The sequence below is a fragment of the Phacochoerus africanus genome, chromosome 1 (genome assembly GCF_016906955.1).
Source record: "Phacochoerus africanus isolate WHEZ1 chromosome 1, ROS_Pafr_v1, whole genome shotgun sequence".
Taxonomy (NCBI): domain Eukaryota; kingdom Metazoa; phylum Chordata; class Mammalia; order Artiodactyla; family Suidae; genus Phacochoerus; species Phacochoerus africanus.
This window is the reverse complement of record NC_062544.1, coordinates 212,708,593-212,730,522: the sequence shown is the minus strand read 5'-3', so window position 1 is coordinate 212,730,522 and position 21,930 is coordinate 212,708,593. Positions and strand designations below refer to the sequence as shown.

The following is a 21,930-nucleotide window of genomic DNA, read 5'->3' as shown; positions in this document are numbered from 1 at the left end:
TCATTTCACTCAGTATGAGGTTCTCTAGCTCCATCCATGTTGCTGCAAATGGCATTATGTCATTCTTTTTTATGGCTGAGTAGTATTCCATTGTGTATATATACCACATCTTCCGAATCCAATCCTCTGTCGATGGACATTTGGGTTGTTTCCATGTCTTGGCTATTGTGAATAGTGCTGCAATGAACATGCGGGTGCATGTGTCTCTTTTAAGTAGAGTTTTGTTTGGATAGATGCCCAAGAGTGGGATTGTGGGGTCATATGGAAGTTCTATGTATAGATTTCTAAGGTATCTCCAAACTGTTCTCCATAGTGGCTGTACCAGTTTACATTCCCACCAACAGTGTAGGAGGGTTCCCTTTTCTCCACAGCCCCTCCAGCACTTGTTATTTGTGGATTTATTAATGATGGCCATTCTGACTGGTGTGAGGTGGTATCTCATGGTAGTTTTGATTTGCATTTCTCTTATAATCAGCGATGTTGAGCATTTTTTCATGTGTTTGTTGGCCATCTGTATATCTTCTTTGGAGAAATGTTTATTCAGGTCTTTTGCCCATTTTTCCATTGATTGATTGTTTTTTTTGCTGTTGGGTTGTATAAGTTGTTTATATATTCTAGAGATTAAGCCCTTGTCAGTTGCATCATTTGAAACTATCTTCTCCCAATGTGTAAGTTGTCTTTTTGTTTTCTTTTTCGTTTCCTTTGCTGTGCAAAAGCTTTTCAGTTTGATGAGGTCCCATGGGTTTATTTTTGCTCTGATTTCGATTGCTTTGGGAGACTGACCTGAGAAAATATTCATGATGTTGATGTCAGAGAGTGTTTTGCCTATGTTTTCTTCTAGGAGTTTGATGGTGTCCTGTCGTATATTTAAGTCTTTCAGCCATTTGGAGTTTATTTTGGTGCATGGTGTGAGGGTGTGTTCTAGTTTCATTGCTTTGCATGCCGCTGTCCAGGTTTCCCAGCAATGCTTGCTGAATAGACTTTCTTTTTCCCATTTGATGTTCTTGCCTCCCTTGTCAAAGATTAATTGACCATAGGTGTCAGGGTTTATTTCCGGGTTCTCTATTCTGTTCCATTGGTCTGTCTGTCTGTTTTGATACCAGTACCTAAAGTGAAAAGATTCTTATTTTACTCTTAGGTAAAAATCTTCCCTCTTTGTAGGCTTATATTATTCAGTTATATCTGTCATCACTTGTCATAAGGACTTTGACAACTGGCAAAGTATCTGTCACCAAGTCAGTCCTTGCCCCTCAATAGCTGCTGTGTATGTGCAGTTTAGCTATATGACAATTTCATTTTCTTAGCAACTCCTGTGACAGTGACCTCTGTTCCAACTCTGAACAGAAAGTAAGTATCTTACTTTATGAAGTGAGTCTCCAGTCTTTCCAGTTTGCATCTTCACTCCTCCTGCTTCTGTTTTTCAGGCTTATCTAGATCTCTAGTCTTTCAGTCTGTCCACTTCCAATATTTCAGATCCCTTTTATAATCACTTCCCTTTCAGTGTCCTTTTTAAAAAAATACTTTTTTATTGAGTTAAAATTCACCTAACATAAAATTGATCTTTTTAAATTGTACAGTTTGGTGGTTTTTAGTATATTTGCAGTGTATGCCACCCTTACCATTGCTTTGTTCCAGAACATTTCCATTACCTTAAAAAGAAAATCTGTACCTGTTAGCAGTCACTTCCAATTTCCTTCTCCCTACATCCTCTGGCAACCAGTGATTTACTTTCTGTCTCTGTAAATTTGCCTATTCTGGACATTTCATTTAAATGGAATCATGCAATATTTGACCTTTTGTAACTGGCTTCTTTCATTTAGTGTAATGTTTTTAAGGTTCATCTGTCTATGTAACATCTTCCAGCATTTCCATTTTATGGCTATTGTATGGATGTACTTATTTTGTTTACCCATTCATTGATTGATGGACATTTGGGCTGTTTCCACTTTTTGGCTATTATGTATAGTACTGCTATGAACTCTTTCAGTCAACTCTTAATTTTATACATTATTTTATTACATTAATGGAGACCTTCATTTCCCTTCTAGAATACCTACTCTGCAAAATTCTGACTGTATTTGTGTAACCATCTGTATTCTCTGTCCCATATCTGAGCTATAAAGCCCTGCAGGAGAAATTACACAATTGCTTGGTGAAACTAAATTGATGGAGCTAAACATTCCTGGAGTTGTTGATGCAAAGTAATTTTTCCAAGACTCAATCTGGTTACCTTACTTGCTATCTTTAGCAGCTCTTATACTTCACTGTTTCCTCAAGACTTACCACCTTGCTCTTCATTCTTAGTAGAGAACCTTGACTCTTCCTTCCTTTTGGTGGGAACACCTTTATTTCTTGTTTTTATTCAGAAACTTAACAGAATGTGTCCTTATTCCATTTTTACCCCCATTTGAGTGGTAGAAGTATCCCATTCCTATGCAATTCCAAATTCTAGTTCCTCAGGACTTTGCTTTGTCTCTCCTTTCCTTTCTCTACCAACTCTTTAGGTAGACAGACATGTTTGTTTCTCTTGAATGAAAACAAAAGAAAATCTCATCTCTGAGAAGGAGTTGCAAATCTTTACCAAGAAGTTACCATGTGCCAGTAACAGTTTGTGCTAAGATTTTGTGTCTTATCATGACTCTTTTATAGTAACCTTATATGGTTTGGTACCATTGTTAATATATCATGCAAAGAAACTGAAGCTTCTTGAGGTTAAGGTCACTCAGAATCACTTAGAGTGTTAAGTATGTCAGCAGAATTTGAACCTAAGCCAAGTGAACCTCTGTTTTTGTTTGTTTGTTTTTTCTTTTTGCCTTTCCTAGGGCTGCTCCCACGGCATATGGAGGTTCCCAGGCTAGGGGTCAATTGGAGCTGTAGCCACCAGCCTACACCACAGCAACGTGGGATCCGAGCCACGTCTGCAACCTACACCACAGCTCACGGCAACGCCGGATCCCCAACCCACTGAGCAAGGCCAGGGATCGAACCTGCAACCTCATAGTCAGATTCGTTAACCACTGAGCCACGACGGGAACTCCAATGTGATACATTTCTAAAAGTGAAGTTGCTACCTTAGAGGGAATATGTTTAAAATTTTGATAGTCTTGCTAAGTTGCCTTCCATAGAGATTGTACCAGTTTACATTCCTACCGACAATGTGTGAGAGTGCCTAGTTCCCCATACCTATGTACTCTAACACAGCATGTTATTATACTTTTTGAGCTTTGCTGTTCTGTAAAAAATAGTAATTTACCTTTCTTTTATAGTGAGTGAGATTGAATTTCTCACACTCTAGGTGTATTTGAATTTCCTTTTCTGGAAATTACCTATACATGTCTGTCAGCCAGTTTTTTTCTAGTGTTGATTGGATTTTCAAAAATGAATTGTAGGGAGTTCCCATCATGGCTCAGTGGAAACAAATCTGACTAGGAACCATGAGGACACAGGTTCAATCCCTGGCCTCACCCAGTGGGTTAAGGATCCTGTGTTGCCGTTAGCTTTGTTGTAGGTTGCAGACATGTAGGTTCTGATCTGGCATTGCTTTGGCTGTGGTGCAGGCCCATTAGAGCTGCAGCTCTAATTCGACTCCTAGCCTGGGAACTTCCATGTGCTGCAAGTGCAGCCCTAAAAAGACAAAGAAAAAAAAGAAAAAATGAATTGTATACCCTTTCTTATAGTAGGGAAATTAGTCCCTTGTGATTTGTTGCTGGTATTGTTTTCCGATATTGTTATTTGACTAAGTTTTTTTGACTAAGTTTTTTTTTTTTTTCCTCTTTAAATGTTTTGTTGCTGTGTATTTTAATTGATCAGTTTCTTCTATGGCTTTTGAGTTTTGCATCCTCCTCAGAAAGACTTCCTACTTCGAGATTACAAAGAATATTACTTCCTGTTTTCTCGAGGTTTTTTTTTTTTTTTTTTTTTTGCCTTGTGGCATTTGGAATTCATGGATCAGGGATTAGATCTGAGCCACAGTTGTGACCTTTGCTACTTCTGTGGCAGTGCTGGATACTTTAACCCACTGTGCTGGGCTGGGGATCGAACCTGTGTCCTGGTGCTACAGAGACATCGCTGATCCCATTGCTCCACAGTGGGAACTCTTGGTTTTCTGATTTAATATATTTGTTTAAATTTGTATTCCATGTGAAATTAATTTTAAGTTCTGGAATACAACTTAGTTTCCTTTTTTTCCCTTTAGACAGCTAGCCAGGGTCTGTATCATTTATTTTTTACCCCTACTGGCTAGAGTGTTATTTTAATCAACTATTGCATATTTGTATCATTCTTGACTCTGTATTCTCTTCCACTGACTGGTTTGTCTCTTCACATCCATTATCAGACTTTTAATTACTGTACCTTTATATTTTAATAACATATGGGGTAATGTCCCCACCTCATTATTACTCTTTTTCAAATTTTTTCCGGCTCCTCTTGCGTGTTGGTTACTCCATATGAATTTTAGAATTAGCTTCTTTGTTTGTTTGTTGGAACACTGGTCCTATGAGAATGTTTCTCGAAATGTTTCATCAAATGCTTTTGAGAAATGCTGCGTATTATTCTCTCTTTCTAGAATTCACAGTACACATTTATATTTCAAAAGCTCTCAAAAGTTTAGTAATAAAGGAATCTATTTGAATTTACAAACTGAGTTTCCCAGACTTATGTGATCACAGAATCCTTATTTTGGTACAGAATGTTCCTGTGGGATAATCTGTAGAATATATAATGGGGAAGAAATGGTCTATCATTATGTCCTCTTTTTTTTTGTCTTTTTGCCTTTTCTTGGGCTGCTCCCATGGCATATGGAGGTTCCCAGGCTAGGGGTCTAATTGGAGCTGTAGCCACTGGCCTACGCCAGAGCTATAGCAATGCGGGATCCAAGCCACGTCTGTGACCCACATCACAGCTCATGGCAACGCTGGATCCTTAACCCACTGAGCAAGGCCAGGGATCAAACGTGCAACCTCATGGTTCCTAGTCAGATTCGTTAACCACTGGGCCACGACGGGAACTCCTGTCATTATGTCTTCTTCATCTACAGTCCATAATGCACTGTAATCTGGCCACAGACCTCTTAGAACAATTCTTGCTAGAGATGCTGGTAACTCTTTTTTACCAAACTCAAAAGACCTTTTTTTTTAAAGGCTTTTAAAAAGTTTAAAAAGTTATAAAGTTTTTAAAAGTTGTTCTTTATGGATTTTCAGTCTATTCATCCTTTTTTTGTGTGTGTGTCTTTAGAGCCACACCCACAGCATATGAAGGTTCCCACGTTAGGGGTTGAATAGGAGCTGTAGCTGCTGGCCTGCACCACAGCCACAGCAATGCCAGATCCGAGCCATATCTGTGACCTGCCTACACCAGAGCTCACGGCAATGCCAGATCCTAACCCACTGAGCAAGGCCAGGGATCTAACTTGCATCTTCATGGGTGGTAGTCAGATTCGTTTTTACTGAGCTTCGATAGAAACTCCTCATCCATCTCTTGATAATTTGTTTTTTCTTGACTTTGATGATATTAATCTCTTGGTTTTCCTCCTACCTTTCCTTCTTCCTCTTTGGTCTCCTTTGTGGTCACACTCTGACCTCTGCTTTTTGTCTAGGCTGTGGTGCTGTAGCACTGACACTGTCTATTTGCTGATGACTCATGTGTTTGTATCTACAGCATCCTTCTCTTTTTTGAGCTTTAAAAATCATTTTTATTGGGTTTGATAGACTTTCCACTTAGCTTGTTTTACAGACCCATCTAGTTCAGGCCTACTTCACAGACCCAAAGCTGTTAAAACAAGTCTCTGATGGACAATACAGCATCTTTGGGCAAATTAGCATCTTGTAGCACATGTAGTCTTCAGCAAGCAGGGCTCAGGCTGAATTTCAGCCCCTACTTTTCCTTTTGGTAGGACACTGTCTGCATAACTGTACATGGGTTCTCCACTAAGTTTTAAATTTGTCTCTCCTCTTTTCTATCTGCACACTACCTTACTTTAGTCTCTCATTGTTTTTGGTCTAATCTCCATATCTTTATTCTTTCTACTTTAATTTTTGTTCTTCTAGGACATCGTTCTAAAATGGAACTCTGGTCAACTCATCCATTTAATATCTATTATTTCCCATTTTCTTTGATATAAAATGAGAACACCTTAGCATTGCACACAAGGCTTTTCTTGATCTGGTCCTTGTATATACATTTTCACACTGCACCAAGCAACTTAGTGTCTCTGGTTTGCCCTGCCCTCTAAGCTTCTAGGCATGATTTTCCTAGAGTAGTGTCTTCTTAATACCTTCTTCTGATTGCCTAATTGCTGTTGGTCTTCAAGACTTTTTTCGAGTGTTACCTTTTCCGAGAATCCTTCCTGGATCCCCATAGTCCTGGTTAGTAGATGTTCTTCATTTGTTCCTTCTTTTTTTTTTTTTTTTTGTCTTTTTTTCTAGGGCTGCACCCACGGCATATGGAGGTTCCCAGGCTAGGGGTTTAATTGGAGCTGTAGCTGCCAGCCTATGCCAGAGCCACAGCAACGCAGGATCCAAGCTGCATCTGCAACCTACACCACAGCTCACGGCAACGCTGGGTCCTTAGCCCACTGAGCAAGGGCAGGGATCGAACCCGCAACCTCATGGTTCCTAGTCGGATTCGTTAACCACTGCGCCATGACGGGAACTCCTCATTTGTTCTTTCTTGCGTGCTTTTGATGAGCATAGCAGTTGTGTTTGTGCTGTAAAGAATTTATCTGCTTGTCTAATGGTTTCAATTAGAACAGAGTTAATATTTTTTATTTCTGTTCCTCAGGGTCCCTGAGTAATAGCTTTAAATTATACTTCTGAGATCCTTTAGGTGTTTTCTCAAGTTTTTCTGTGCTCTTTATCCTCTTGGTGGTCCCTCTTCTACCCTCACGTTAGCCTTCCCTCCTTCATCTAGAGCAGCTCCATTTTTGTCTTTTTTTATATTTGACCTTCACCCATGATTTTGTTTACTTACAGAATATGTTCTGTGTCTGAGTTAAAGAAAAAAAAGAAAGGAAGGAATAGAAAAAAGAGGGAAGAAATGAAAGGGAAAAAGATAAAGATGAAAGAGAGAAAGAAAAAAGGGGAAGATTGGGGGAGGGGGAAAGACAGGGAGGGAGGAAGGGAGAGAGAATCTCAGTCCTAAGATTTAGCACAGTGCCCACAATGGTAGGTACTGGAGAAATATGTTTAATTAATCAATTCTCCTTTGATAGTCTGATATTAAAATAACCAGCATGACTAACCCACCATGCCAGTTTACTTCCCTTTCCTCTGACATACCACAGTTTTGTTTTTTAAAGATCTTTTTTCATACTTCTTGCTCTGCCTAAAGGTTCCTTTTCTTCCTTCTAAGAGGTGCTTACTACGTTTTTATGGAGTTAATTTGTGGATTGAATTTCGCTTGATAAAATGATTGGTTGTTGTTGTTATCAGACAGCCTCTGCTTCCTGAAAGGTCAGCTTTTTTGGTACAACTCTCAATTTTCAATTAAGTCTCTGGGGTTTTCTGATGAATTATGATTTATCTTAACTAGGCTGACTCATGTGGTTATTGCTAACACTTGTTCAACTAAGTAATTTGTAAAATTATTTTCAATGATACAATGTTTTTCTTTTTCAGCTTGTGAAACTTTGTATTGCAATGATTGATACTGGAAAAGCCTTTTGTGTTGCAAATAAACAGTTCATGAATGGGATTCGGGACCTGGCACAGTATTCTAGCAATGATGCTGTAGTTGAGGTTAGTATTATTAAAAGTAGTTAAAATGATAAAGGCAACAAGATAAGAATTATGCATCCATTTACCTAACAGTGGTCCTTAAAATTAGAAGAGCTATCAATGGTTGGTACTGTCTTATAAAATCCTGTTTTCTAGGACTGTTAGAAGTTGATGGTTGATTTGCATTGTGAATGTGTTTACTGTACTTGCCATCAGGTGAGCTGAAGCATCCACAGGAGGACCTGGGCAGAGGGAGCAGGGTTATACCTATTAGTAGCTGCTTCTAGGGAGAAGCAGAGAGCATTAGCCTAAGACTAGTATCTAACTGTACATATGGGGAGGTGGGGGCTGCATAGAAAAGTTCTGGTCACCTGGCTATGCTGTGTTAGCTATCCCATGTGGTATTATGACATTTCTTTTATGAGGAATGATAACTGGTGAAGAAGAAATGGGTATGGTTTGATGGTTATTTGATCTGTAGATGCCTAAATGGGCATGGTCTTGATACACTCAATTTTACCTTTAGGTTTATATATGCCACTTCAGTTTGTTAGTGTAATAGTATTGATAGGTTTAGTGTAATAGTATTGATAGGGCAGTCTAATTCTTTGCTTGTTCTAGGGTTTTATGTTACTATATGTAGATCTCTATAGAGTGTGCCTGTGAGATAGTGAGATTGTTTTGAGAGATAAATGTTAATGTTTATAATGTGATTTCATCTTTCTGTCAGAAATGCTGAGGTAACAGTTATAGCCTATTTTAGTGGCTCTTAAATGACTTGGCTTTCTTTTTTCTTTTTTTTAAAATGTTTATCGAAAGATAGTTGATTTACAATGTTGTGTTACTTTAAAATGACTTGGTTTTCTTTTGGTTTCTTTCTCATAGACAAGTTTGACCAAGTTTTCTGACAGTCTTCAAGAAATGATAAATTTTCACACAGTAAGTGTCAGTAAGTAGGTGTTATTATGACCAGGTTCATGTTTTAGCACTTTTTCTTTAGTGGCAGTCTTTTATAAAATTACTTAAGTAGGAGTTCAATGACTTTGATTTGTCAACAGACTTTTTAGCTGGGTGGTTCTAAAATGTGTGTGTGTGAGAGAGAGAGAGAGAGACAGAAAGGAGAGAGAGAGAAAGTTATTTATAATCTTCCATTCTGTAATAGTGAACCTTAATGCCAGTGAAGTATACACCCATAACAGTTAATTTTTTCCCTTAAGTTGTGCTTTTGTAAGTTTTTAAGCAATTATTTCAAGAATGAAGACATACAAGTCATCATTCTAAATTTAGCTATTTCTTTTGTGATATAAATATATCCCCTTTGTGTAATCAGTTGCCGGTATTAAAGGCTGTTGTATTTTTTGAGCAATTTAAATGTGTGTTTAAGATTTGAGGGCAAATCTTCAAGAATAAAGGATATATATTTTGGAATGTCATGATATTCCTTTATACATTTTGTAAACTTTATTAAAAATATGGTACCTTGTAAGCTATATACTTGTAATTTTTAAAAAAGTCTAATGTGTATGGCTGTCATGTAACACTTCAGTGTTTCAAAAGTTGTTAACAGCTATTCATAACAGGAATATCAACACATATTCTTTGTAAAATATGCTAATTTTCGGTTCTTAGTTAAGTTGATTTTCTTAATTTTTTTGCCAACATATTAAGGATGAAGTTATCTGATAATACTTATTTTAATTGTGGTTTGCATTTTAACAGCAAAATTATCATGAACAAGTATTTGCTTCAGCTTTTGCTTTCAGTTCTCTTGGGTATATATCTAGGTGTGGAATTGCTGGGTAATATGGTAATTCTGTTTCTCTTTTTGAGGAACCATCAAAATGTTTTCCACAGAGGCTATACCATTTTACATTTCTACCAGCAATGTATGAATGTTCCAGTTTTTCACACCCTTGTGAACGCTTGTTATTTTTCTTTCTTTCTTTTTAAAAATTATTATAGCCATCCTAGTAGGTGTGAAGTGGTATCTCATTGTGGGTTTTTTTTTTTTTTCTTTCTACTTTTTTGGCCACCCTGCGGCGTATGGAGTTCCTGGACCAGGGACCCGATCTAAGCTGCAGTTGCCACAATGCCAGATCCTTAACCAACTCCGCTGGGCTGGGGAGTGAACCCGTGCCCTGGTGCTGCAGAGATGCCATGGATCCCATTGCCCCACAGCAGGAACTCCTTCATTGTGCTTTTGATTTGCATTTCTGTAATGCACTGGAACGTCTTTTCATCTGCTTATTGTCCATTTTGTATTTTCTTCTGACATTGTTACTCTTGTTGTTCATTCAAGTCCTTTGCCCACTTTTAAGTTGATTTTTAAAAATTGAATTCCTTATATATTCTGAATATTAAACCCTTATTAGATATGTGATATATAAATAATTTTTCTCATTCTGCAAATTGTCTTTTCACTTGCTTGATAATGTCCTTTGATGTATAAAAGTTTTAATTTTTAATTGATGTATAGTTAATTTACAATGTTGTGTTAGTTTCAAGTGTACAGCAAAGTGATTGTTAAACTTTTCAGATTCTTTTCCATTATAGGTTATGATAAGATATTGAGTGTAGTTCCCTGTGCTGTACAGTAGGTCCTTGTTGTTTTCCTGTTTTGTATTTAACCGAGTGTATATTTAATCTCAAATTCCTAATTTATCTCCCCTCCCTGCATCCCTGCTATCCCCTTTGGTAACCATAAGTTTGTTTTCTATGTCTGTGAGTCCATTTCTTCTGCTTTATAACTAAATTTATTTGTATCATTTACAATTTTTTATTTTTTTATTCTTTAAAGTTTAGTTGAAGTATAGTTGATTTTTATTCTTTAAAGTTTAGTTGAGGAGTTCCCGTCGTGGCGCAGTGGTTAACGAATCCGACTAGGAACCATGAGGTTGTGGGTTCAGTCCCTGCCCTTGCTCAGTGGGTTAAGTGTCCGGCGTTGCCGTGAGCTGTGGTGTAGGTTGCAGACGCGGCTCGGATCCCGCGTTGCTGTGGCTCTGGCGTAGGCTGGTGGCTACAGCTCCGATTCAACCCCTGGCCTGGGAACCTCCATATGCTGCAGGAGCGGCCCAAGAAATAGCAACAACAACAACAACAACAACAACAACAACAACAAAGAGACAAAAGACAAAAAAAAAAGTTTAGTTGAAGTATAGTTGATTTACAAGGTTGTGATAATTTCTACTGTACAACAAAGTGTTTTCAGTTATACATATGCACACAGTCCATTCTCTTATCAGATTCTTTTCCCACATAGATTATCACAGAATATTGGGTAGAATTCTTTGTGCTATACAGCAGGTTATATTGGCCAGTCATTCCTTATACCTTAGTGTGCATATGCCACTCCCAAACTTCCAGTCCATACCCCCCCTCCCTGTCTCCTTTGGTAACCATACATTTTATAAAGTCTGTGAGTCTGCTTCTGATCTGAGAATAAGTTCATTTGTATCCTTTTTTTTTTTTTTAATGATTCCACATATAAGTGATATTATATGATATTTATCTTTATCTGACTTCCATCAATTTGTCTGGTAATCTCTAGGTCCGTCCATGTTGCTGCATATATCATTATTTTGTTCTTTTCTGTGGCTGAGTACTATTCCATTTTATCTATCTGTCTGTCTATCTATATCATATCTTCTTTATCCATTCTTCTTTCAGTGGACATTTAGATTGCTTCCATATTTTGGCTGTTGTAAATAGTGCTGCTATAAACATTGGTGTGCATGTATTTTTTTGAATTAGAGTTTTCTCTGCATATATGCCCAGGAGTGGGATTGTAGGATCACATAATAACTCTATTTTTAGTTCTTTGTTTTATTTATTTTCATTTTTATTTCCATGTGTGTAGGAGAAAGATCCAAAAAGATACTAGTGTGATTTATGTCGAAGAGCATTCTGCCTGTGTTTTCCTCTAGGAATTTTATAGTATTGTTCTTACATTTAGGTCTGTAATCCATTTTGAGTTTGTTTTTGTGTAAGGTGTTAGAGAATGTTCTTTTTTTTTTTTTGTCTTTTTGCCATTTCTTGGGCCGCTCCTGTGGCATATGGAGGTTCCCAGGCTAGGGGTTGAATCGGAGCTGCAGCCACCAGCCTACGCCAGAGCCACAGCAATGCAGGATCTGAGCTGCGTCTGCGGCCCACACCACAGCTCACAGCAACGCTGGATCATCAACCCACTGAGCAAGGGCAGAGATCGAACCCGCAACCCCATGGTTCCTAGTTGGATTTGTTAACCACTGTGCCACGATGGGAACTCTCTTTAGTGTTAGGTTTGGATTCCCTTTTTTTGTATATGCCTTAGAGATATTTGTTTTGCAGTTATCATGAAGTTTTTGTATAGGAGGCTATATTTTTACATGCTAGTTTTAAGTTTCTGATTTCTTAATTTTAAATGCATTTGGATCCCCTGCTTTTGCAGTCTCCTCCCCTCACAATTACTGTTTCTGATATTATATTTTACATCAAATAGTTTTGCATATCCCTTAGCTGCTTATTGCGGATACAAATGATTTTACTACTTTTGTCTTTTAACTTTCCTCCTAACTTTGTGCTTGGATATTTCCTACTTTTTTGTATGTTTGCCTTTACCAGTGAACTTTTCCATTACATAATTTTCTTGTTTCTAGCTGGGCCTTTTCCTTTCTGCCTAGAGAAGTTCCTTTAGCATATGTTGTAAAACTGGTTTGGTAGTGCTTGATTCTTTTAGCTTTTGCTTGTCTGTAAAGGTTTTGAATTCTTTATCAGACCTGAACAAGAGCCTTGCCAGATAGAACATTCTTGTTTGTAGATTTTTCTCTTTCATCCTTTAAGTATATTGTGTCACTCCCTTATGGTCTGCAGAGTTTCTGCTGAAAAATAAATTGATGGTATTGTAGGAGTTCCCTTGTATGGTATTTGTTGTTTTTCCCTTGTTGTTTTTAGCATTCTCTCTTTAATTTTTTCATTTTCATTACACTATGTTGTGGTGTATTCCTCTGTGAGTTAATCCTGTTTTGGTCTCTGTGCTTCCTGGACTTAGGTGACTGTTTCCTTCCCCACTTTAGGGAAATTTTCAGTTATAATGTCTTCAACTATTTTCTTTCTTTCTTTTTTTGGTCTTTAGGTATTTTATTAGGGCCTGTCTCTTCTCTCTGAAACCCCTATGATGCAAATATTTGCGTATTTGATGTTGTCCGAGAAATCTCTTAAACTGCTCTTTATTTTCATTCTTTTTTCTTTTCTTTTTCCATTGGCAGTGATTTCCACTACTATTGTCTTTCAACTCACTGACCCATTCTTCTGCCTCATTTAATCTTTTGTTGACTGCTTCTAGTGTATTTTCATTTTGGTTATTGTGTTCTTTAATTCGGTTTGGTTGTTCTTTATCTTTTCTAATTCTTTGTTAAAAACTTCTGATTTCTCACTCTGTGCATCCATTCTCCTCCAGGGTTCTTTGATCATTTTTATGATCATTACCCTGATCTCTTTTTCAGTAGATTGCCTGACTTTGTTTCACTTAGTAGTCCTTTTGGGGTTTTAATATTTTCTATCATCTGAAAAATATTCCTTGGTTGCCTCATTTTGTCTAAACTGCTGTTTGTGGAGTTCCCACTGTGATGCAGCAGGTTTGGTGGTATCTTGGGAGTGTGCTGGGACACAGGTTCTATCCCTGGCCTGGCACTGTGGGTTAAGGATCCAGCATTGCTGCAGCTGTGGCCTGGGTCTCAGTTACATCTCAGATCTGATCCCTGGCCTGGGAACTCCATATGCCTCAAGGTGGCCAAAATAAATAAATAAATAAATTTCTATTTGTATTTTTATGTAGTAGCTTATGTATGTAATTATCTTCCTCAACCTTGGAGAAGTGGCCCTCTGTAGGAGACATCCTGTATATCTCAGCACTGTACTCCCCTCTTGTCACCCAGAGGCTGGTTCCAGGGAAGTGTCTGGCCTGCATTTGCAGACCTGGTCTTCAGTCTTTAAGACTCTGGTTTTCTTGCTTGCCATGTCTGTCCCCTGGTGGGTGAGGCTGGTCTAGAGGTTTGTGTAGGCTTCCTGATGGGAAGGGCCAGTGCTTGCCCCCTGGAGGGTGGAGCTCAGTTGCAGTGCTCTGGTGGGCAGGGCTATGTCTAGGGGTGTATCTAGAGAAGACTGTGGGCTTGCGAAGTCTTTAGGCAGCCTGTATCCTGATGAGTGGAACTGTGTCCCAATTCATTGTTTGCCCTGAAGCATCCCAGCACTGAAGCCTGTAGGCTTTTGGGCGCAGCCAGGTCTTGGTGCCAAAATGTCAGCCTCCAGGAGACCTCATGCAGATGAATGCTCCCTGAGTCTCTGTCCCCACAGTGGGCCACAGCTGCTTCCTGCCTCCTGAGGAGATCCTCCAAAACCAGCAGGTAGGGTATGGCCCAGCCTCCTGGCAAATTAGTGCTTTTATGCTTAGTCACAACATGTGTGAGACTTTGTGTGTGCCCTTTAAGAGAGAGGTCTCTGTTTTCCCCAATACTGTGGCGCTCCTTTAATCAAGCCCCACTGGCTTTCAAACCAAATGCCGTGGGGACTCCTCTTCCTGAGGACTCCCCAGGCTGGAGAGCCTGGTGTGGGGCTTAGTACTCTCACCCCTGTGGGAGAACCTCTGTGATATAATTATTTTCTAGTTTGTAGGCCACCCACAGTGGGGGGTGGGACAGAGTTTATGAGATTTGATTATATCATGAGGCCATCCCTTTTACCTGTCTTGTGGTTCTGTCTTTATTTGTAGAGGATTTTTTCTGGTAGGTTCCAGTCTTTTTCAGCAGTGGTGGTTTGCAGATTGTTGTGATTTTGGTGTGCTCCTCAAAGGTGGTGAACTTAGAACTCTTACTCTGCCATTTTGGCTGCTCTCTAAAAGCTTTCATTTTAATGAAGCCCATTTATCATTTTTTCCCCCTTGATATTCCTGCTTTTGGAGTTTTATCCAAGAATCCGTTGCTAAATCCCAGATCATGCCAATTTATCCTTTTTTTTTCTTCTAAGAGTTTTGTGATTTTAAGCTGTAATGCTTTGCGTCAATTTTTTTTTTTTTTCTTTTTGGGGCCGCACTTGCGGCATATGGAAATTCCCAGGTTAGGGGTGGAATCGGAGCTTCAGCTGCCGGCCTACCCCAGAGCCATAACAACGCGGGATCTGAGCCATGTCTATGACCTACACCACAGCTCACAGCAACACTGGATCCTCAACCCACTGATCAAGGGATTGAACCCGCATCCTCATGAATCCTAGTCGGGTTTGTTAACCACTGAACCAGGAAGGGAACTCCTACACCAATTTGTTTTTAATGACCTCTTATTCTCTTTTTGCTTTGTAGTGAATTTGGATGCTACTGTATAGTATGTTTGATTTCTCATTAAATCAAGGGATTTGACCTTTTGTTTCCTTTTTCTTTCTTTCTTTCTTTTTTTTTTTTTTCTTTTTAGGGCTGCACTTGCGGCGTATGGAGGTTCCCAGGCTAGGAGTCCAGTTGGAGCTATAGCTGCTGGTCTGTACTGCAAGCCACAGCAATACCAGATCTGAGCCAAGTCTGCAACCTACACCACACCTCATGGCAACGCCCGATCTTTAAGCCACTGATCGAGGCCAGGGGTTGAACCCGCAACCTATTGGTTCCTAGTCGGATTCATTTCTGCTGCGCCACGATGGAAACTCCAATTTGATCTTTTGGATTCACACTTCTTAAAAAATGTAATATAAGTATTAAGAGTTTGTTCAAAATTACTGATTATAAATTAATGTAATAAATATAGTATCCTTTGTAATAGTCCTAGTCTCTAATATTTTCTTTAGATTATTGACTTATTGCTTTATATAAGAATGTCTTGCTTTTGTTATAGTTTTATATGTGAAAAGTTACGATTAAGATAAACTTTTGCTAAATAAATAGTTTAAATGTATGTTGTAATTTTTCTTGCTAAGAAATCTTAACCTTGGAGGATTTTATAAATTATTCTCTTAGAGTAAATTGAGTCTTTAAATATTAGGTTTGTTTGAAACCAACTTTTAGGGAGTGGCCAAGATGGCAGAGTGGAAGAATTCTGTATAAGCAGAGTTTGCTTAAAGAGGATAGAGATTGGTCTTTATAGTGCTAGTGCAGCTAGCTTCCTGACCTGATTCCAATATTTTTTTTTTTCTGAAATTGAAAGCGAATAATATTTTTTTATTTTAACAGTGTGAAAAGAATATAGTATTGTGATAGAAACAACTTCGATTGAGTTAGGGCTCCACTGTTATTAGCTGTATTTTGGTTAATTTGTTTAATCAGTTTAGTATTCTATAAAAAGTGAATTTGCCATGCCAGTATGTAAGGGTGTTGTGATGAAGAACAAAATATGTGCAGATGTCACCCTAGAGAGTGTTATTTCTTCCTTTACCATGTTGGTTGGTATCCATTTGGGAATATAGGAACCACATAGAAAGATTTTAATACAGTGAATGATTACACTGTATTGTAAGGGTTAGAGGAATGAAAAAAGCCATGATGATGCCACCTAGAGATTAGTCAATGTAGTAGGAGCGGATGTCTCTAGGGTTACAGGGAACACGGGTGGAAGTGGTGGTACCAGAGCCCCTCCCCGCTGCACTGTTGAGAACTCTTCCATTGTTCTTGAGCCAGGAAGCTAGAGCTTGCCTTTTTGTTGCTGCTGCAAGAGCCACAGAGCCTGCAGTCCCATTGACATGCCCCGATTGGTCACTGAAGCTGCTGAAAGTTGGAGTAGCTCAGTTGCTCACTGATGGCTCTTTCAGCACAGAAGCAGGAAAACAGGTGGCCTCTCCTTACCTCCTGACTTGGAATTTAACGTCAGCTCCCATTTGCAGAACCTAACCTCTTATCCTGAAGTGGGTTTGGGAAATATACTATGCAGATTTTAGTTCCTGGTAGTACAGAAGTGATGTAATGGTGAAAGCCAATAAACAACCAGCACTCCAACCATGAAGGCTGTGATTTTGAAAACTTTTTAGTAGGCAAATTATTGTACAACCTTGAGTTGATTTTTCTTGTTTGTTTATCAGTTGGAGATTTTTGGTTTGCAGTTACTCTGAAGTTTTAATATAAGAGTCTATATATATACGAGATTGTTTTAAGTTATTGGTCTCTTAATTGCAAGTGCATCTCCAGTGTCCTTCATTTGTACCCTCCTCTTCTCACGATTTCTGATTTTGGTGGCATAATTGTGCGCGGATGATTTCATATCTTTAATGTGTATATGTCTCTACTGATGAGCCTTGTCATTTGTGGTATTTTTGTTTCTGGTTGCAACCTTTTCTTTTCTGCCTAGAGAAGTTCCTTTAGTATTTGTTGTAAGGCTGGTTTAGTGTTGCTGAATTCTCTCAGCTTTTGCTTATCTGTGAAGGTTTTGACTTCTCCTTCAAATCTGAATGAGAGCCTTACTGGGTGAAGTAATCTTGGTTGGAGGTTTTTTGCTTTCATCACATTAAGTACATCATGCCACTCCCTTGTACAACCTTAACAGTTTTTATCTTTGAAACTTTTTTCTGTGTCTTTTTTTTTTCTGCATACTTCGTATCCCACACATTACCAAAATATGCCCAAATCAAACTATAGTTTCTCTGTCACCTTCAAGTCTAAACTACTACCACTTTTTGTTTAGCACTATGCAACTTGTATCTGTTTCTCTTTCTGCCCTTTTATAATGAGTTCTGTAACAGCAGCCAGAATGAACTTATAAAAACACAAATTAATTCACAGTATTCCCCTGCTCTAGCTCCCTATCACACTCAAAATAAAATCCTAACCAAGCCCTGTATGATGAGCCTTTTATTGATAACTTCTTGATCTCATCTCTACTCTCTGCTTGGCTATACCCACTTGGACTCTTTATTGTTCTTTGAATATGCCAAAGTCATTCTCATTTTAGGGCCTTTGCACTTGCTATCTGTTCTGTGCAGAATGTTCTTCCTCCACATCTATGTGTGACTTTTTACTTAGTATATTCTTTCTCTTTCTATAGATCTCCTCACTTTATTTAGATCACTGCCTCTGAGAGAAGCCTTCCTTCACCACTGTATGGGCACTTTCTATCAGTTTACTCTGCCTTTATGTGTGCGTGCACCCCCCCCCCCCCCCCCCCCCGCCACATACACGCATCATATATATGTATATGGTCTGGTTCTTAAATATATGTAGTTATGTAATTATCTGTTCTTCTCTATGTTCTATGATTTCAGGCACTTTGTTATATTCATCTCTGCTTCTACCACTTAGGAAGAAGTTACTCATGGCAGGATTGAGGAGATAGGTTATGAACTTATGACAGCTCTTGTATGTTGTTTTATTGTCTTTAAATGAATAAAGATTTGTTAAATCAGTGACAGCTCAGTGAACAAATAGTTAAAAGTATTTAATATTCCTTTAATTTTTCTTTTACTCTTTTATGTACATGATCTCAGATTTTGACTATACAATTTATGTTGCTTTAGAAAGATATTTGCAGGTTGAGAAGAGATAGCTGTTTGCTTGCCTTTCTGTCTGGAGGTCTAAAGGCTATAGGTTGCTAAGCTTGTGTGTATTTACATGTATACTGGTATGTGTATATACAGAGAGAATTCTTTGTTACCTAGAGGTCTGGTGCCTTTCTAATTTTATCCTCATATTCCTTTTATAGCATCTCAGAAATTTTCCTAGTAATAGCTACATATATATGAAACTAGAAGACCTTGATTTACTTTCTTTTAATTTTCTTTCCTTTGACAGTTTTTAGGCTGTCTACTTTACCTGGGTTTTTTGTTTCTTGTTAACAAATATTTTTCTCTTAAATTTTCCCAGTAGAAGTACCCTCTGTGTACATGAATCAAGATTCTTATATTTGTGGCAAAGGTTCTTTCCCCATCATAATGCTATATACCTCACTCAACTAGATTAAAGATAGGAAGGGCATATATATTCTTTGCTGTTATATCCCCAGTACTTGCATAATTCTTATCCTGGGAAGTCATTTAATTTTTCTAAGCTTTATGTTCCACCTCTGTAAAACAAAGAGGCTCTACTAGATGACTTTTAGTTATAAAAATTCTAAGATTATAAAGTATTATTATAAAATTTAAATATGATCTCAGAGCCCTTTGTTAAAATGTGGGAAAAACCTAGTTTTATAGAAAATATTTTAGTAGCATTCTTCACAGTGATATTTTAATTACATAGCATTACAGGATAAAAGAGGCTTTATAGGATAAGACAAACTGCTTTCTAAAAGATAATAAAACTGAAATTTGCTTTACATGCCATAGCAGAACTCATAACACTTGAGTTTCAGTGTATCAGTTTGTATCAGGATAAAAGGGTGGATGTTCTAGAGATGGCATTTATGAATAACTTTGTGGGCTTAAATAAATGTTTGAAATAATAGAACCATTTGGGTCATTAGCCAAGATTAAACATAGATTAGGTTTAGATTATCCAGTCATTTTAAAAATATTTTTTTTTGGATTCTTTTGTGATTTATTTCCTTTGTAAAAATGGATAGTACTGTTCCTTTTTCCTTATAGAATGAGAATTTTGTAGGGTTGTTTTTAATTCATATGTTTTTATAAGATACCAACTCATGACTTTTCCAGAGCACGTCATATATGCTACATTCTGTTACATACTAGAGTTGGTTTGACTACTTACTTGTTTTCCTGAAACTTAGAGCTCTGTTACTATAATGTCACTGATCACTCTTTTGAATTCTCATTTGCTTTTGGTATAAGTAACATGGAATATTTATTTGATTATTTGCTGAATTAAGTTTTAAAGTTGAATTGGGAGTTCCTCTTGTGGCTTACAGTAATGAACCCAACTAGTATCCATGAAGATGCAGGTTTGATCCCTGGCCTCATTCAGTGGGTTAAGGATCCAGTGTTGCTGTGAGGTGTGGTGTAGGTCACAGACGTGGCTGGGATCCCGCATTGCTGTGGTTCTGGTGTAGGCCAGCAGCGTAGCTCCAATTCAACCCCTAGCCTGGGACTTACCACATGCCACGGGTGTGGCCCTAAAAAGACAAAATAAATAAATAAAGTTGAATTGTTACATAAAATTCTATGAACATGTGTAGCCTTTTTCTTTTTTGTAATTTTGGTTTTGCATATTATAGCTTCCTATTCATTTGCTCAACAAATGGTTTAAGTTAATAAGAATATAGTAGTTTAGTATTTCCCAGCTGTTTCTTATCTCATGTCACAGGTAGAAATTGATGGTTGTATTTTTATGGGACGCTGTAGAAAACTGTAGGGGAATGTAAAGATGTCATGTCCTATCTGGTGTGGGTGAAAATGTTTAAATTTATTTTGTATGGAATTATAGTAAATATAAATAAATATTTAATAATTTCTTTTTAATAAAATTATGTTAACATACAATATATAGTGTTAGGGAAGGTATTATATATTGAATTATATAATACTTTAATATATTTAAAAAATATCTTAATGAGAAATTTGCACTAGCTTCTGTGAACATTGAAAAAAAGGTCTCATGAATGAAATGGTTTCAAGCAATTTTTTTTTCTTTTTGTCTTTTTAGGGCTGCACCCACGGCATAATGGAGATTCCCAGGCTAGGGGTCAAATCGGTGCTGTTGCTGCTGGCCTACGCTGCAGCCACGGCAACACCAGATCCGAGCTGTGTCTGCGACCTGCACCACAGCTCACAGCAACGTTGGATCCTTAACCCACTGAGCAAGGCCAGAGATTGAACCTGCATCCTCGTGGATGCTAGTCAGATTCGTTAACCGCTGAGCCATGATGGGAACTCTGGTTTCAAGAAATTCTTGATCAAGATTTAAAAATTGATGATCTTGGAGGATCCACCATTGCCATGAGCTATGGTGTAGGTCTTAGATGTGGCTCTGATCTGGCATTGCTCTGGCTGTGGTGTAGGCTGATAGCTATAGCTCCTATTTGACCTCTAGTCTGGAAACCTCTGTATGCTGCAGGTGTGGCCCTAAAAAGAAAAAAAAAAAAAAATCTATGATCTTTTTAAATTCTTGGCAATTGTCATTGATGACAACTTCATCCATGTAGGTAGACATATTAGTGAAAATCAGGTGAGCATTTGTTTGCACTTTCCTCCTGATTGATGGGAGCTCTTTATCACTTATACTTAGAATTTAAATAATTCCATGTCTTTATATTATACTTTATTTTTATTTATTTATTTATTTTTTTGCTATGTCTTTGGGCCGCTCCCGCGGCATATGGAGGTTCCCAGGCTAGGGGTCGAATCGGAGCTGTAGCCACTGGCCTACTCCAGAGCCACAGCAACGCGGGATCCGAGCCATGTCTGCAATCTACACCAGAGCTCACGGCAACGCCGGATCGTTAACCCACTGAGCAAGGGCAGGGACCGAACCCGCAACCTCATGGTTCCTAGTCGAATTCGTTAACCACTGCGCCACGACGGGAACTCCTATATTATACTTTAAAGGAGCAATCATTTATTTAGTGGAAGTGCTCTTACTTTTCTTTCACTGATACATGTAATGCTTAAATTTTTCTGGGATTAATTGAATGGATTTTGGATTTTGAATAAAATAATAATGAAACTTTTCTGTAGGTATATGTAGAAGTTGCTCTACCTATTACCCCTTCTACCCACTCTCCCAGCCCTCCCCCGGCTGCACCTGTGGTATATGGAAATTCCAGGGCCAGTGATAGAATCCAGGCCACAGTCATGACTTATGCCATAACTGTGGCAATGCTGGATCCTTAACTCACTGCACCACAGCGAGAATTCCTCTACCCACTTTTAATAATGCTCTTTATAATGTAAAAAAAAAAAAAAGAAAAATAATGCTCTTGGTAGATTCAGATTATAGCACTGACTTTCCAGTGACTCATTCTCAGCCTCTTGTTACCAACATTCTGAATCCATAAAGATTATTTGTACTTGTTAATTGTCAAAAATATCAGGGATTTGGAGTTCCCATTGTGGCTCAGCAGTAGTGAACGTGATCCATGAGGATTCAGGTTCCATCCCTAGCCTTGGTCAGTGGGTCTCAGATGAAGCTCAGATCTAAGTGTTGCGGTGGCTCTGGCGTTAGCTGGTGGCTACGGCTCTGATTCCAGCCCTAGCCTGGGAACCTTCATATGCCGTGGTTGTGGGCCTTAAAAAGACAAAAAAAATTTACAAGGATTGCTTGAAATGAGATCATCAGATTGCAGAACTTCAGTTAGGTAAGCCATCTTTTAAAGTTAGTAAC

At 38.2% G+C, this 21,930-nt stretch overlaps 1 protein-coding gene across 3 annotated transcripts in view; it reads left to right on the top strand.

Moving 5' to 3' along the window:
- Nucleotides 1-21,930, top strand: part of ACAP2 (ArfGAP with coiled-coil, ankyrin repeat and PH domains 2) — a 154,154-nt gene that overhangs the window by 57,175 nt on the left and 75,049 nt on the right. For all 3 annotated transcript variants that reach the window (XM_047789187.1, XM_047789196.1, XM_047789177.1), the window contains exons 3-4: nt 7,617-7,736; nt 8,601-8,654. In XM_047789187.1, the coding sequence (XP_047645143.1) occupies nt 7,617-7,736; nt 8,601-8,654 (174 nt within the window). The remainder of the gene's footprint in view (nt 1-7,616; nt 7,737-8,600; nt 8,655-21,930) is intronic.